Genomic DNA, 15,253 nt, shown 5'->3' with positions numbered 1-15,253 from the left:
AGAATTTAAGGTACACCATGATTTTCTGTCATTTAGAATCATGTAACTACCTTCTGCGCCATTATGACTTGAACCTCAGCATTGTTCACATTTGAGTTAGGTTAGTATAGCACCTTTTTAAATTTGGAAGATTCACTACAGTCAAACAAAGAAGCACCAGAATTGATGCAGCAGAGACTGATATCCTACATTTTAGTAAAAATGCTATAATGCAGCTTGATAGCTTCTTTAATTAAACTCCACACGACTGGTTAGGAACTAAGCCATTCTAGTTTAAATTTGTGTTTTCTCAAAGCCCAAACCAAGATGATCACATCACTGTGACATAATCAGGTATTTTCTGAGACATGACAGAGGTCCTTCAGGGCCATGGATTACATTATACAACTGTTTTCATTTGCCAAGTAGTATTTGGAGGACAAGAAAACTAATCTTCATGTGTAAAATCTGTAAAATGCCCCTGAGGGTGGTGTAATAACCAAATCAAGGGGAGAAATTTGTCATGGTCAAATGAACAGTCCTTAGTGTCCCAGCTAGAGCTGGGTATCCAACTTTGATACTTTTATGGACTTGAATTGGTTTGATACTATCAAGGATCAAAAAAAGCCTCGTCAGCCATCCATATTTCAATTTTCAGCCGTTTATGCAGGGTCACATCGTGGAGGCAGCAGGTCTAGCAAGGCTGTCCAGACATCTCTCTCACCAGCAATGTTTTTCAGCTCCTCCTGGTGGATCCAGAGACATTCCTAAACCAGATAAGATATATCATCTCTGGTCTATGGAGGATTTCCTGTTTATCCTCAGCTGCTGTTGAGAAGTCCACCTTCTACTCTTTTTAAAAACTGATCCATCACTGGCAAGCAATGAATCTTTGGGCTGCTTAAGATCCACCCGTTGAATTTTTAATTGCCCAGGAAACCAAGGACACATTTGAGCCGTCAAAATGGGACAGCCTTGTCACATCGCTGTGACGCAGTTGGTCTTCACATGCAGCTTTCGACGGGGGCGGCCCCTGAATTGAGACATAGCTAATGTCATGACTGGATTTATTAGAGGCAGGACGTCTCCTTTATCATACGATCTGACATCAACACATGACAAATGGCCTCAGAATCAGCCATGTCTATGTCAGGTTGAAGCAACTATAACGTCAGTGTGGAGTGTAGGAAATCACAGAGTTGCCAGGCGTCAAGCAGTCTATAAGATCAGGATAATGAGATGGTTTTTCAGTACTTTATTGACTTGACAAAGCTCTAAGAGAGGCAACTATTGAAAAGCCACTCAGAGACAGAGCAGGGAAATAAACAAATAAAGACATTTCTCATCAGACCAAGTCTTTTCTTTTAAGAGGCCTTTGTCTCTCTCATGTCAAATGTGACAAAAGCTATTAGCCCAAGAAATGGCTGGTCTTTGTTTTAGTAGTGCATTCTGTCATTTAGTGCTATGAAAAGACATGGAGCAAGGCACTATACTTCTTTGTACAGATTTAATTAATTGTAATAATATAGTCACAGTAAACAAATGTCTCATCTGTCACTATGAAAGTCATTTCTATAAAATCAATGTTATTTTTGTAACAGTTCTATAATCCACATTCTAATTAGGCTTAAGCAGCTACTTTGTCAGTAGAAAAAAAGACTGTGCCGTGGGCGTTTGCCATTCTTTTCATGAAAGAACATTAAAATGTGGGCTAAGGATTTGACACCATTTCTGTCTGTTGCATGAACAGAAACTCATCCTTGTGAGTGTCTCACTTCTTCTATCTTGCTGACCGTCTATCCTTCGTTTCCTGACATTCTTCTTCTTCTTAAGAGTTTTTGAGTCAGTTTAGAGAAGTAAATGTATTTTCAAATACAGGAAATTCCCCATTCCACTGCTTAACTTCTACCAAACGTTGGAATAACCGCGTGACACTGTGTCAGTGGTTTAGCCTTTTTATATACTGATGTATAATATTTCATGATAGATTTTGTCCTATTTATTTCTTAAATTATTGTTCTTGATTTTAATTTGAATATTTTATCCACTGAATCAGACACAGAAGGATGTTCTGCTGCACTGTACTGGAGATAATGAATCTTATAGTTGAAGATAAAGTTTGCACTTCTATTCTGACCTGTTACCCTTTTTTGTATGCTCTGTTCAATCTCATCTCAAAAACTATGTAATTATAGTTTAAGATTTTAGTTTTTATAATTGTAATATATGTAACTTGTCATTTCCACAGTCAGTTAACTTTCTGAGTATGTGCTATAGTTTTCAAGATGCGTCATAGTGCAAAAAATTAACCATGGACATATTTAAGTATCTGTCTTCTAGTAAATGGGAAGCAGTGTGGTCTTTTCTTTAGCATCTCAACATACTGCTGATGGTCAGGACCAAGTGTAAGAATTCAGTAGAAATGGCCAGCATCAATTTCAGTTGACAGTGAAGCTGTGGTGGCGCTTTCTAGGAATAATTGCCGTTTTTCAGGATAATTGATTGAACAGTTGTTGTTTCTGTAGACCAGCTAACAACAACATGTAGAGTTGTGTCCATCTCATCTCTGCTTGTTGCCTTTGTCTATGTTTTTCTATAGATGGCACAAAAGAAACGATGTCACCCACCTACAAACTAGCTTCAAAGGCCTAGCGGTACTACAGGATGTGTGGATCTGCAGTAGTTTTACACAACAACTTTAGCTTAGCAAAGAATTGAAACAGAATAGATAACAATGGTGCTTCAGCTGTGACAATGTTGTTTGAGTGACATGATTACTGTTGACAAATTGTGATACATATGCAACATTATGCAGAGGGGATTGCCATGGTGATGAAAATTCAGATGTGCTTGGCTGCCATGAATGAATGAATGAATGTAGCTGGAAAAGTCTCCATACTGCACCTCTTGGTCTGGTGCTCTGGTCTCTACCCAACAATACTTTTATTTTAATGTGCATTTTGTACTGAGGTTTTAGGTGATGGACTTAATACTGGGTAGGGCCTCAAGTCTTTGTGACATGGATTCCACAAGATGTTGGAAACATGCCTTTGAAATTCTGCTCCATGTTGATGTAATTGACAGCGTTGTTCCTCCAATATATTACTCACCAGCAGACAGGCCCCACAGACAAGAGGCCCCACTCTGCTTGTGAAAATAATCCTGGGTGGAGCCGGATGATATTTATTTACCATCTGTGCAGTGAGGCAGTGAATCCTCTTCATGCAGAGTACCTGTGTACCTGTAGGGTCAAAAGCCCGTCTCATTTTGTAGGAGTGTCAAAACTAGGAGGGGGACTGTAAACATCTGATAACACAGATTGGTCGGTAAGAGGCATGTCATGAAATGCTTTTATTTCTTGTAAAAGCTGTTGGCCATACCGGGGGGAAGACTATCAGCTGCTCTGTGTAGCTAGCAGGAGAGTTGGCAGCGCATGTTTAAAGAGCGCTGATATTTTGTCCTGACTTTCAGACGTTTGGGGTCAACATCTGTCCGTCTTTGGTGTTAGAGGGATTTATAATAATTGCTGGAAAATTTTTATTGCACTTAATGTAACCAGTTGTCAGTACAAACTCTCAGACTGAGCTGAAACGAAACAAGTGCACATGCACTTTGTTTTACAGGTTTTAGCATGCTAACCAGCTAGCCCTGGTCCAGCCAGACTGTTTGGTCACTTTTCAATAACGAGTCACTGTGGTGTCCGGTCGGGCCTGAAGAGGCGGCTGCTCACAGGACTGTACTCTAACCTCTTATATTTTAAACACAATGATGGATGAAGCTCTTGGCGAGCGACCTCACCACCACCAGCTCCCAGCAAGAAACCATGTTTAGCAGCACAGAAACCTTCCAAAAAGCTCTTTGTAAATACAGCATTTTCTTAGTAATCCAGACACCAACAACTTGTGCTATGCTAGAATACCACCTGGACCCCCAGGGGCACTGGGGCTTCAGGGTAGTTGCCTGCTTTGCCTGGTTGGTAAGCAGACTTGTTGAGAACTGGTTACACATAAAATCATCTGCAACGTGTCAACTGACAGGAATAACAAGATATAGTGATTTCATCATTGCATCCAAGAATACCTTGTGATAGATCCCTATTGATGCTGAGATGGCATGTTGACATGTGACATGTTGATGGAGCCACGTGTTGGAGTATTTTGCTTTGTACAGGCAGTGACATTGATAAATACAGACATATTCAAAGCCATGTTTTTACTTCAGTCCCTTCGTAACTGTTCCAGTCAGACTTGCTGTTCATTTCATTGCCTGTGTTTCCCCCCTCCATGATAACATTTGGACTTCTTGGCTTGAATCTTTGGTGGCTTGGTTTCATGAATATGAATCTTAAAGAATAGGAGGACCATGCCCTGTTCAGTTGTAGGTAGGGCTTGGCGATAAAACCGCGAAATTATTTTCCTCAATAGAAACATTAAAAATGTTCGATATAATTAATTTCCATGCTTATAGCACGCCGGCAAATGAATCACGAACAGCCAATCATGCTGCAGGAATAGAGGCCTGCATTGCGCAAGTTAGGATGCACGGTGAGAAGTATAAATGCATGTGATATTATTTACAGACGCACGTAGTGGCTGACGTGCTTGAAGATGGAGCTGAGTAAGCAAATAAGGCAAAAAATAAGTTCCACTGCAGAAAAAGCAGAACGCAGCTCGGAGGACAAAGATATCGTCGCCGAGAGAGGCCATTCAACTTCAGTAGTTAGGAGATGTTTTGGCTATTTACAGTCCGACAAAAAACAGAGCAGTGCGCACTGCTAAGTGTGCCGGACACACATTCCATCAAAGACAGGCAACACCACAAACCTGTTTCATCATTTCAAACAATATCACCCGTTAGAACACACAGAAAGTGAGAAATTACAGGCCCAAGCGAGTATTAGTGGACCCTCAACGAGCGCCAGGACGGTACCCAGTGCAAATCTTCTTTATCTGTTTCATTATTATTTTTATTTCCCAGTCTGGTCGTGTTCCATGTGTGCTATATCACACTGCAGAACTTCATTTTCTATTTAATTTGAGTAAAAACGACTGAAAAAAGTTTTGATTTTAATCATGCATATTTTATCATATTTTGAATGTTTGTACCTCAGAGTTTTTTAATGTTCTGCTATTTGGAAAGTGTTTGTCATGTTCTGACTAAATAGAACAGTAAACAGTAAACCACAGTTGACTGTCTGGTTTCTTCAACTTTCACCCAGGAGCATAAATCAGCCTTTAAACCTAAGATATATAACGATGTGGCATTTATCGTGTAAATATCGATATCGACTGATATGAAATTTTTTTTTAATTATAACAGTTTTGGCCATATCGCCCAGCCCTACCTGTAGGTAAACTCAGTAAAGATAAGGCTGCTTGTCGGCTTTATAAAAAGCAGCTGTAGATTTTCATCCTCCATCTTTTACACTGTACACACTCTGTGAAGGCGTCTCCTCTTGACTTGTGTGAGGAAAAACAACAATCAATAACTCTGTCAACATTCTTCTGGCAGTGTTGTATTAGACCGTTCCTATTCTTTAAGCTTCTACATCTTCAAATGAGCTGCTCTTTGATCACAGTTGTAGTTCTAAGCCCCTGCAGGTGTGCAGGGGGTAAATAATCACAGCTGGTGTAGTGGAGCTACACATGTTTGTGGACCTGTAATAGACTGTTTTATTTTGGGCTGCCACCTTTAGCCATTCACTTCAATGGAAACCTGACAGCGACAACATAGAAACAGAGGTTATAGAATGAGTCTGGGGATTGTAAGTAATTTAATCCCGCTGGTTTATGGACTGTTACATGTTTTTGGCTATGTGTATGGGGTGAGGTGAGGTGGGGGTGAGGACTGCTTGTAGGCTTGAGGCAATTAGCATTCCCATGTCCAGTGGGGCTGTGGGAATCCCTTGAAGTAGAGGCTAAGGCGTGATTGTGAGGCTGCACATCACAGCAGCCACTGCTTTGTAGCGTTCATTTATTGTCAGAATGATGATGCACCCTCATCTCCATCCCAGCTCCAGCCCCCACCTCCCTACCCCACACCACCCACCCCCCCCACCCACCGAACCCCCCACCCAAACCCCTTTCAGCTGGGAAATTGAATTGTGTTGGAATGCTCTGTGCCTCTTTTCTCTGGCACTTGAATAGGCTCTTTAGTATTTCACACCAAGGTGTCCTTCAGGGTGCGAGGTCAGGCTACCAAAACAGCTTCTAGTGGCGGATTAGGACCAATTAACATCTTTGTACACAAAGAGCTCTGGCAGCTGAACAGGCTGCAGGGTGACCCACACTGCCGTTGCATGCCAAGCCAGGGGACTGCTGCACTTGAACTGAAGTAGCAAAAGAGGGGTGGAGAAAGTTTTCCAAACCTAATGGGAAATGTTGCTACTTCACACCTCATGAACATATAGGCCATTGAGCAATTGTATCTTGTGAAATGAGAGAGCAAACCACTTTTTTTAAATCATCACAGTTCTATGTAAGTGTCCTGTTTTTTTTTTTCATTCTTATAATGATGGGCTAGCATATAGAGCCAGTGTTAGGCCTTTAATCCCACTGAAAGTACTCATTCAGGAATTATACACACTTAAGACTTAGTGCCACCAAATGTCTGATAAATGTTCCTTAAGGAATCAAACAAGGGTGATGTTAGGGCAGAATTAAATCGTACACCATATGTGGTACAAGTATGTACACTTAACTGATAAAAGTCTCCACATTTTTCCCCACATTTTTTGACTGCAGATTAAAGAAACTTTAAAATATCAAGGCAAATTCATTAAATGATACATGTTTGTTCGTATGTTCAAGCTTTTCAGTAGTAATCCAGTAGATGCCCTCTGACAGCTGCAGCCACCAAATACAGTAGATTCTATCTATCTCTTTTGTTTGTACGTTTCTTGTTTGTATGTCTCTGTGATTTTGTGGTGGTCAAATGTAACTTGATGGTCATAGTGAGTGAACCAAGTCAGAGTCACTTAAAAGGTCTTGAAATTACATTTCCGTCCCCCTGTCACTGTGACCAAAGTCTACCCAAAGATGCACAGACTTATGGATCCCCGAGAGGTTCCTGTATAATTATGTTGCCCAATTTCCCTGCAGCACTATTATCACTATTTAGGAAATAGCCATATGTATCTCTTTTGAGATCTGTGGACAATTTGTAGGCTAAACGTAGCTATTGAGTCCTTTTATAAACATGGCCAACATGGACAATCTGCCATATGTGAGGAGGAACAAAAAAATGTAATGTGAAAATCTGATGGAATTTTAATAAAAGCATGTCTTTTTGTAAATTGTGTGGTAGGAACAGTCTGAGGTAAAAGTAAAAAGATGTCAATCATTGTCATAAAAATGTTCCTTAATAATTCTTGGAGCAGGTTTGAAGCCTCACAGCAGAATGACAGACTGTAGTTGACATGCATGTTGTCCTGTTGTGAAGGACAAGTACACTTTACATTTAACATGTAGATTTGGATGTAGTATAAGCCTGCTGAATTATGTTTCTGTCCACATGGTTAAGACTGAAATGCATTTTTACCGTCCACTCACACTGTCCCATCATTACAGAGGAGTGGACTGCACATGAAATCTATGTTGCTGTATATGTTACAATGAAGTAGCAGAGAAAAATTAGAATGGATCTAGATCTAGAATCATTTTCTTAACAGTCTCTGCCCCAGCCCCTCACCATCACCTTCCACTACACCCTCCACACACACACACACTGCCTGTCTAGCTCATAGAGAGCGAAATGCAGGTGTGTGTGGGAAATAGCTGCAATATTGTAGTGCATTGACAGGTTATTTTGTTGGCCTCTGCCTAATTAGTGGCATAGTGGATGCACCCCGCTAAGCTTTAGTGCTTTATGTTCGTACCAGTCTGTTCTAATTTCCTTGCGCCTTTGATATCAGTCCTGAGATTGACAGTTCACAGATAAAGAGGAACACCAGACCATGATAGAAAACCCAGTGGAAACAATGCTGTCACCTCGAGCTCCCCACCCCCTCCAGTCCCATGTCTTTGCATTTACCCTCAAGTCTGCAGATGTGCAGAGGGATGGTGAGGAGGAGGGGGGGCTGTCAGCGGATTCGCTGCAAACTCGCGAACAGACTATTTCTTCATTCAATGAAAGCGACAGGTTGGGTCCATACCATATGATCTGTTTCTCTCATTTCCTTTAGGATTTATTTCAGTCTGGTTTATTTAGCATTTTTAAACTGGCCTGTAAGCTGAACTTAGATTTTGTCCTGCAGACGTGTGTAGGCTATACCTGGATGAAATGTTTGTTTTGATTGTGAAGTTTTCTTTGTTGCAAATATAAAATGTTAAATTAATGATTACAAGTCATAAATTCCTCATCTGTTATTGATATATTATTTGATAAATTGTAATATAAGTACATTAAATTGACATGAGATCCCACCCTACGATGGGCAGCACTACCCCCCACCACCACTTCACACTGTTGCTGTTCAAACATTTTAATCCAAATTTACGCAATGGACACAATATTTTATTTCACCCAACTACTGTGTTTTAATGACATACAGAGCATTCAGAAAGTCTTCAGACCCCTTGAATTTTTCCACATAGTGTTATGTTGCAGCCTTTTGCGAAAAAAAAAAAAAAAGTAAAATTAAACACTGAAATATCACATTGACATAAGTATTCAGACACCTAGCTTTGGCCCAGAAGGAGCCAGTAGCTCTGATCGCCAGCTAAACACAGGAGGGATATACAGATGTTCTTCACTCGGTGTGACAGGCCAAGAACCGGACTTAATATAAGTCAGGATTCATTAATGTACATCCTCCCTACCTATTAGTAAGCACAGGTTACCATCAGGGCCTACTGGAACTAGCTGCCTCTTGCAGTCGAGTTTTTAAAAAAATCTTTTAAAAATGTAAAAACAGCAGGATTCAGGTGAGTGCTGGAATCAGGATGGCTTGTTATGGGTTCACCTGCAGCATCACCGCCTTACTCCAGCTCCTGTGGTCCCATTCATACCTTTTTTTAGCACAGTCACAGTTACACCACCAGCTGTCATCTGTTCTTCCAGAGTCTGGCACTCTTCTGGCTTAGTGCCTGTCTCTCTGCTCCCTCACCATACACCATTCACTACAACTGATGACAAATTGACATTTTTTCCATCACTCATGTCTGCTGGGTATTTGTAGCCCCTGTTGAGTTTCCTATCATCAGCTTCTGAGGGGAGAAGCTTTCTCATCAGACGAGCAGGAAGGATTCACAGAAAACTCAGTGGTTTTAACACAATTAAAACTCTCAAATGACGTAATTAACAAAAGCCAGTGTGGACCTAAGTTTCATTATGATGCGTTAACTGTGCTGAGCAACTTTCATGTCTATGTGAGTTGATTTTGATAGTGTTCTGAAATGAACTGGAACCAGGAAAAACTTTTAACATTTAAAAATGATGGCACCACTTGCATCACTTGTGAACTGTCTTTTGGTGATATAAGTTGTGAGCACTGGATTTACTGCACTGTTTGTGTGAAACCACTGGAATGCTCTTTTAAGCACAAATAAAAAAGTGACTTACTGTGTCTTCTTATAGTGATTACAGAAGTCTGCAGCAGCTGAAGTTCAGGGAAATGGCATTGTGCAATGTTAGTTTTCATTGAGCTCTAGTATGTTCTTTCAGTACATCTTGCTGCAGTTATTATTGTTTGATATGGGGGAAGGCCACAGGCTGTTTCCACTAACCTTCATCAGTGATGACCCTTCATTTAGCAGTCTGTCATTGTGAGGCTCAGAACTAACTATGCGACTGTGTAATTGTCCTCACCCTTCGTGAACAAGTGAATTTCATGCATTTTTTCCTGACATTTGCCTGCCTCTGACATTTGGGCATGAAAGCTGTTTGCATCTCACCGTGAAAGGTCAGCTTGTGATTATTAACTGCATTGGCTGTGAGCACTTCAGCTTTCAGCTACACAAGGAAATTGTCAATTGTGGGATATTGTCAGCACTGCCTGATTTTACTGCCCTGTGGCCTCTTAACCCTGTAAAACCCAGATATAGAAAAAAATGAGCAAAAAATGAGCAAAAAATGTTTGAACCTTCCAGATGTTGTTGTAGGAGGCCTCTGGTGCAGGAATTAAGTGTTTTAGAATTTTTTACGTTTTAGTAAGTTTTTAGGAAAACGTAATATTGCATCGTTGGGCCGCACTGGGGGCAGAATTTCTGTATTTGTCCTCACATTATCTGAACATATATACAGAACAACTCAGGCTTCATTTGCAGGGTTGACTGCCTATTTAGCCCCATAATAGTTTACATTGTGAATAATAATAACACAGCAGTCATATCTTAATGAAGTCGTTTTTTAATAAAAAATGTAGGATCAAATTTAAATTACAAATCTACTTGTTCCATTTACAAAACTAAATTTTGTCATAGTCAACAGAGTGTAGAGTCACAGTGTATTGATGATCTCTCTGTGCTGTGGCATTCTGAAAGGCAAAAAATATAATGACATACATATGATAGACAGTATTGTGTGACGGTGGAAAGGATTACGATTAGATCTTGAATCTTCACTCGGAACACTTCCACCGCTGTCTGGCCTATTCTGCCTCTATTATCATACTGAGAGGGACGCATGCATCCATCCCCCAGAACACATGCCTGTTGCATTGTTCAGGCACAGGTGAGAATGGTCTGTAATGTGGGCATGAACAAAGCAACAAACATCCCCCAACCCATCCCAGAACATTCAGAAGCTGTTTCCAGTCTCCACATGCAACAAGCAGCTATTGGGCAAACTCACAAAGCTAAAAAAAAAAAACTGATTAGATGCAGATGGAGTTTTAAATGCTGCTACAGATAGAGTTTCAAATACCAAAAACTATTAATTAATTTATTCAATTCTGGTCTAAACTAGAAAAGAATAACAGAGAAAACACATATAGAACTTAGTTACAGTGAATCAATGCATATATTATATTTCTAATGGTATTTTTTTTTCCATATGTGAACAAGTGAGAAGTTCAGTTTCTCCATGTAATGTGTTGGTGCACGGGCCATTGTAACTAGCACAAAGGCCCAGTGTTGTAAAATTGCAACATAGACACAACAAGCTCAAAATCAAATTTGATGAATGTTTTCCACAATAACTTTTAACATCTACATGTTCTGGACTTTGTAATAAACACAAATAAAAATATTTCGGCTAATTTACTTACTTGAATCTTGACAATTCCAGTCCAGTAAAACAAGGATTTGAGCTCGGAGAAAAATTCGCAGGTAGTGTGAGTTCATGGTCTGATGACCGGACCTATAAACACGTATTCCATCCAATAGCATTGTGAGGACTTTAGAAAAAAAACCATTCAGAGATCTGTAACTCTCGATGTAACGATGATGTTACTCTCCTCTTTCAGCTTACTCCACTGTGTCAGGTGTAAATGGACCGCTTGTCATCCTGGATAATGTGAAGGTGAGGTTTTTATTAAACTGTGTATCTCGTGTATCTACTCCTCCTAAAACTCATTAATTTATATTCACTTATTGTGAAGATTCATTGATAGTATTTATTAATGAGGTTGGGATTGTCAGCACTACCATTCAGCAAACTGAAAAATGTGTTTTCATGTTTGTATTGGTGATTATAAATGTAATTGTTGAGCAGCTGTAGTTAAACTGTTCAATCTCTTTGAACTAGTTCCCAAGATACGCAGAGATTGTTCACCTGACCCTGCCAGACGGCACCAAGAGGAGTGGGCAGGTCCTGGAGGTGATCGGAACCAAGGCAGTTGTCCAGGTAAGAAACTGACTGACTGGCACCTGGTGCACCTCTTGTTTATTGTTCCTGTGGCTGTGAATACTCGCTATGGCACCGAATGTGTATCACTCCACCGCTCAAAATAGTCCCCAATAAATGCAGTTTACTCCTGTTTGAGTAACATTTGCTATAAACCACAGTGTCCAGCTTTAAAAGACCAGTGTGTAGGATTTAGAGAGGTTAATAATTATGTTTTCATTAGTTTATATCAGCTGAAACTAAGAATGTTGTGTTGGCTTAGAATGAGCAGGTTCTCCTCCACAGAGCCCACCATGTAGCACCGTCATGTTTCTACAGTAGCCCAGAATGGCGAAGCAAACATTGGATCTAGAGAGGACCTTTCACGTTTTCATATCACCTGAAGGCCACCGTAGGTTCTCCTACACGATTGAAAAGGGAGGGACGGCAGGAGGGGTGGAGGGAGGGGTATTCAGTTGGTTGCAATCGGCAACTTCAACATTAGATGTCACTAAATCCTCCACACTCGTCCTTTCAAAAGAAAATAAACATCCAGTCACTAAAATGTTAAATGATTCAGAACAATATCATGTTAGAATAACTGCATTAGTTTGAAGTTGAAAGGTGTTTTATGAATTATTAAAAACGAAGAGGTCAGATAGATACATGCAGCCCCAAAGAACAACCTCGATGCAACAAAAGCATGACTGCAACAACAACGATCACACCTGTAATTTCCAGTTAAGGCTAACTGCATGAACAAGGTTATCAAATATCCTCCACCACAGCTTTCTCAGTTTTGGCTTGGGTTGTGTCTAATGCAACATGGTTGCCTGAGCAAGTATGAAACCAGACTTCATAAAGGAGAGGCGAGTGAACAAATTGAACAGAGTCATACTACCAATGTCAGCAGGTTGAGTGATGCCTCAAAAAATGAGAACTGCAGTCATTATTTATTCAACCTTGTATTGAAAAACAGATGGATAAGAACGGGTGACTTGGCACAGGGAGTATCTGTGGAAACTGATCAGACAGTGTGAAGGACACTGCATGAAGTCGACCTCTGCATACACAGTCAAAGATATAAACCAGTGCTCACAAAATGCAGGATTACACTTTGCCAAAAAAGATGAAACATAACCTGATGAGTATCGGCAGCTCGTTTGGTAATATGAAACCAGAAAAATTTGGTCTGGATTGGATGAGGCCCAGCATCCTTTGTGTGGACCAAACCAGGGCCACCACAGTGACTGCACAGTACCAACCATTAGACGTGGAGGTGGAGTGAGCTTATATGAAGCTGCATGAGAGCAGAAGGTGGAGGGGAGATGACAGTTCGTTTACCCAAAGTGAAGTCATTGAAACGCTTTATGCCCACTGGCTTTTGGTCATCTATAACTTGTCCTCGATGACCTGCGTCAAATGTGAAATGGGTTCTCGTGACATCACTACTCCTGACTTTTCATGTAGCTCTATCATCAGATCAAAGTTTCTTTTTGATGCTTTGGTCTGTGACTAAATACCTTTTCTAACCAATGACAGTCCCATAATGTCCAGCTCTACTTTGTCTTTAATGCCAATTAGCAAAGATTAACATGCTAAACCAACATGGTAAATATGTTAAGCATTGTATCTTCTAAACATTAACATGCTAGTATTATCATTGTAAACATTTTAGCATGCTTATGTGAGCATTTAGCACCAGTGCAGTTTCACAGAGTGTCTTGTACTCTTTGTGGACACCTGGAACTCACCATGGTGTCTGGAGAAAAATTAAAAAAAAAATCATAATTGCTTGTTGTGTGTGTGTGTGTGTGTTCAGGTGTTTGAGGGAACATCAGGCATTGATGCCAAGAAGACGGCCTGCGAGTTCACTGGTGATATCCTGCGGACCCCAGTGTCAGAGGACATGCTGGGTACGATGAGCTTCACACGGCAAATTGAATCTACATATAGTGATATAGTAATAATCCTCCACATAATTCTCTTCATTCTTTGCTTTTTAACACAAAGATGAACATTTTACATGTTGAATGCTGCATTTTCCTTCAATTTGCTCATTTTACTAATGTTTTGAATCTACTCAGTGAATGGTAAAAGCAACCCTGAATCAAACCTTTTATAAACCTTATCTCTGAATGTCTCAATCAGTGTGATTATCTCAGTACAGCACAAGGTTACATATATTTGAACAGCTGTATGAAGTAAACATGCTTTTGTTTTTGAAATATCATTAATCATGTCCATGAATTAATAATTACTTGCACTTGCTACTAGTAGACTCAACAAGAGCCACCAGGAGCACTCTCATCCATTTTAGAGTCTGACACAAAACAGAATAGATCAGATGTGGTTGGAAGTGTCATCTAATGAATCGTATTTTATTAGTATTTTTAGTAATTACCTTTGAATTCAACTTTCAGATAAACCAAATAGCTGCTCTTTATGACACAATAGACCTGATTCCTACTCGGCTCAAAGCAGAAAATCTTCTCTTTTCAGGGCGTGTGTTCAACGGCTCAGGAAAACCCATTGACCGTGGGCCCAGTGTTCTGGCTGAGGACTACTTGGATATTATGGGTATGACCTCAGTGACCTGTTTCCTCCTGTTAACACTCATTCATTGTTCATTTTTGAGGCTCTAGTTTAGAGAAAGGTGACTCATATAAAATCGATATCAAACCTATATGGCCTTGCTGACCTAACCCTAAAGTTTGGCCTTAAACGTTTACATTGAATGCATTTAGCCCATCACACCAACAAACATAGAGAGCTATTGTATTGAATCATTATTTTCTTGCTTCATTTTGTTGGAAGAGGTTTCCTGTTTCCTGTCTGATAAACATGGAGGTTGTCATTGTTTTTTTTAGGGGGGTCTCTTAGAGAAATGGTGTGTCTGTGTTTTCCAGGTCAGCCCATCAATCCTCAGTGCCGTATCTACCCCGAGGAGATGATCCAGACCGGCATCTCCGCCATTGATGGCATGAACAGCATCGCTAGAGGACAGAAGATCCCAATTTTCTCAGCTGCTGGGCTGCCACACAATGAGGTGAGAACATCGGTTTATGTCAACGGACAGACAGACAAAAATCCACCTGATGCCTGGTTAAATCTGTAATTATTTATACAGTGATTATTTATTTGATTGGTAAATTCTTAGTTAAAGGTAAACACATCACAATGTGTTCACAAGTAAGGGAGTACTCATGCATATGAGGGAGCTGTGTGAAGTCTGATAAATGTCCTCAAGTGAAGTTAACAAATTTGAAAACAAAATATAAAAGTCGAACACGTGTGACACATACTTCCAGGGCTACTTTGTTAAATTTTTGTATGGGGCGTTATTGAGCCATTTTACAACACCACACCCATGCACATGACCCACAAAACATACAGTATAATGTTTCACCACGTGTGATGCAGGTGCAGGCTTTTTGGAGTTTTTTGAGTACCTGTAGCCACTAAAAAATTTGACTCGTTTGTCCTAAGAGTAATAATAAACATGGCACTT

The 15,253-nt window shown here is 40.2% G+C and overlaps 1 protein-coding gene across 1 annotated transcript in view; it reads left to right on the top strand.

Moving 5' to 3' along the window:
* atp6v1ba (ATPase, H+ transporting, lysosomal, V1 subunit B, member a) overlaps positions 1-15,253 on the top strand; it is a 34,683-nt gene that overhangs the window by 4,419 nt on the left and 15,011 nt on the right. Inside the window, exons 2-6 of the mRNA XM_056395416.1 lie at positions 11,384-11,439; positions 11,665-11,763; positions 13,565-13,658; positions 14,245-14,322; positions 14,652-14,791. Coding sequence (XP_056251391.1) covers positions 11,384-11,439; positions 11,665-11,763; positions 13,565-13,658; positions 14,245-14,322; positions 14,652-14,791 — 467 coding nt within the window. The remainder of the gene's footprint in view (positions 1-11,383; positions 11,440-11,664; positions 11,764-13,564; positions 13,659-14,244; positions 14,323-14,651; positions 14,792-15,253) is intronic.

This window comes from Seriola aureovittata, chromosome 14 (genome assembly GCF_021018895.1).
Source record: "Seriola aureovittata isolate HTS-2021-v1 ecotype China chromosome 14, ASM2101889v1, whole genome shotgun sequence".
NCBI lineage: Eukaryota > Metazoa > Chordata > Actinopteri > Carangiformes > Carangidae > Seriola > Seriola aureovittata.
Note: the sequence above shows the minus strand (reverse complement) of the source record. Positions and strands in the feature narration are given on the sequence as shown.